Source organism: Egretta garzetta, unplaced genomic scaffold (genome assembly GCF_000687185.1).
Source record: "Egretta garzetta isolate BGI_Z169 unplaced genomic scaffold, ASM68718v1 scaffold66, whole genome shotgun sequence".
NCBI classification, from domain to species: domain Eukaryota; kingdom Metazoa; phylum Chordata; class Aves; order Pelecaniformes; family Ardeidae; genus Egretta; species Egretta garzetta.
Window position 1 is genome coordinate 561,356 of NW_009259856.1, and position 1,055 is coordinate 562,410.

General features: G+C 63.1%; 1 protein-coding gene across 1 annotated transcript in view; it reads left to right on the forward strand.

Annotated features, from left to right (window-relative positions):
- The window catches only part of CSF3R (colony stimulating factor 3 receptor), a 29,875-nt gene that overhangs the window by 23,429 nt on the left and 5,391 nt on the right, over positions 1 to 1,055 (forward strand). The window contains exon 5 of the mRNA XM_035895510.1: positions 599 to 913. Coding sequence (XP_035751403.1) covers positions 599 to 913 — 315 coding nt within the window. The remainder of the gene's footprint in view (positions 1 to 598; positions 914 to 1,055) is intronic.

Genomic DNA, 1,055 nt, shown 5'->3' on the forward strand with positions numbered 1-1,055 from the left:
GCAGAGAGGTCAGGGGCTGAGGAAGCTCATCAGTGGTGAGAGCGGGGTATTAGAGTGCCATTAAAGCACGCCGGGCTTTTAGGTCGTATTTTACGGGCAGGTCCCCATGATAAATGGCTTGCCGGGATGAATAGGTGCCAAAGCCACATTACAGACAGAGCAGCGTGTGCCAGCGGGTTATGAGCTGCCGGTTGACCTGCTGCACTCTACAACTCTCTCCAGCAATTGATTACGCATTTATTCAGGAGGTCTATTAATAATATATTCAGCTCCTATAAACAATTTATAAAAGGAAGCTTCCCAGACGGCGCGACTCATCCTCCCTGCTCTGCGCCCAGGGAAGGGCTGCCCCCGAGCCAGCTGAGCCCTCCCACGGCTGTGCGGAGCTCTCACCCCCCAGCAGACCCAAACGTCCATCTTTCCTGGCCACGTACCAGACCCCGGGTCCATGGGCTCTGTTTTTCCTGTGTAGGCGTTAACCCCGCCTGGAGCCCGGGCTGCAGAGCAGCGCCGGTGCCGTGCTCCCGAGCATCACCCTGTGCCCCGGGCAGGGGCATGCATCAGCTCCCATCCCCTACCATGAGCCATTCTCCTAAATGTTTTGGAGCGGTTTCACCCCATCCTCGCCTAGGGGTCCGGGCAGGCCAGCGCCCCGCCTGCAGCTCGTGGTGTTCACAATGGCCCCGTGCGAGGCCACGGCCCTGCGCGCCGCCCGCCGCAGCACCTCTCCAGCTTTCTCCCTGGCTCTTCCTCCAGCCAAGCTGGACCCCCCGGCCCTGCAGAGCATCCAGTCCATCCCCTTCCAGACCGACTGCATTGCCCTGGCCTGGGAGGTGGCGCGGAGCAATGCGCACATGGAGCTGCAGTGCGAGCTGCGCTACCGGGCACCTGAGGACCCCGCCTGGGCTCTGGTGGGTGATGCTGGGGCAGCGGGACCGGGGAGGGCGAGTGAGCAGGAGCCGGGACCCTCCCCTCTGCTCTGAGCTCTGCCAGGGTTCCTGCAATGGGAGCAGCGGGGCGCCTGGGTGGGAGGGGGTGGCGAGGTGCCCCCTCGC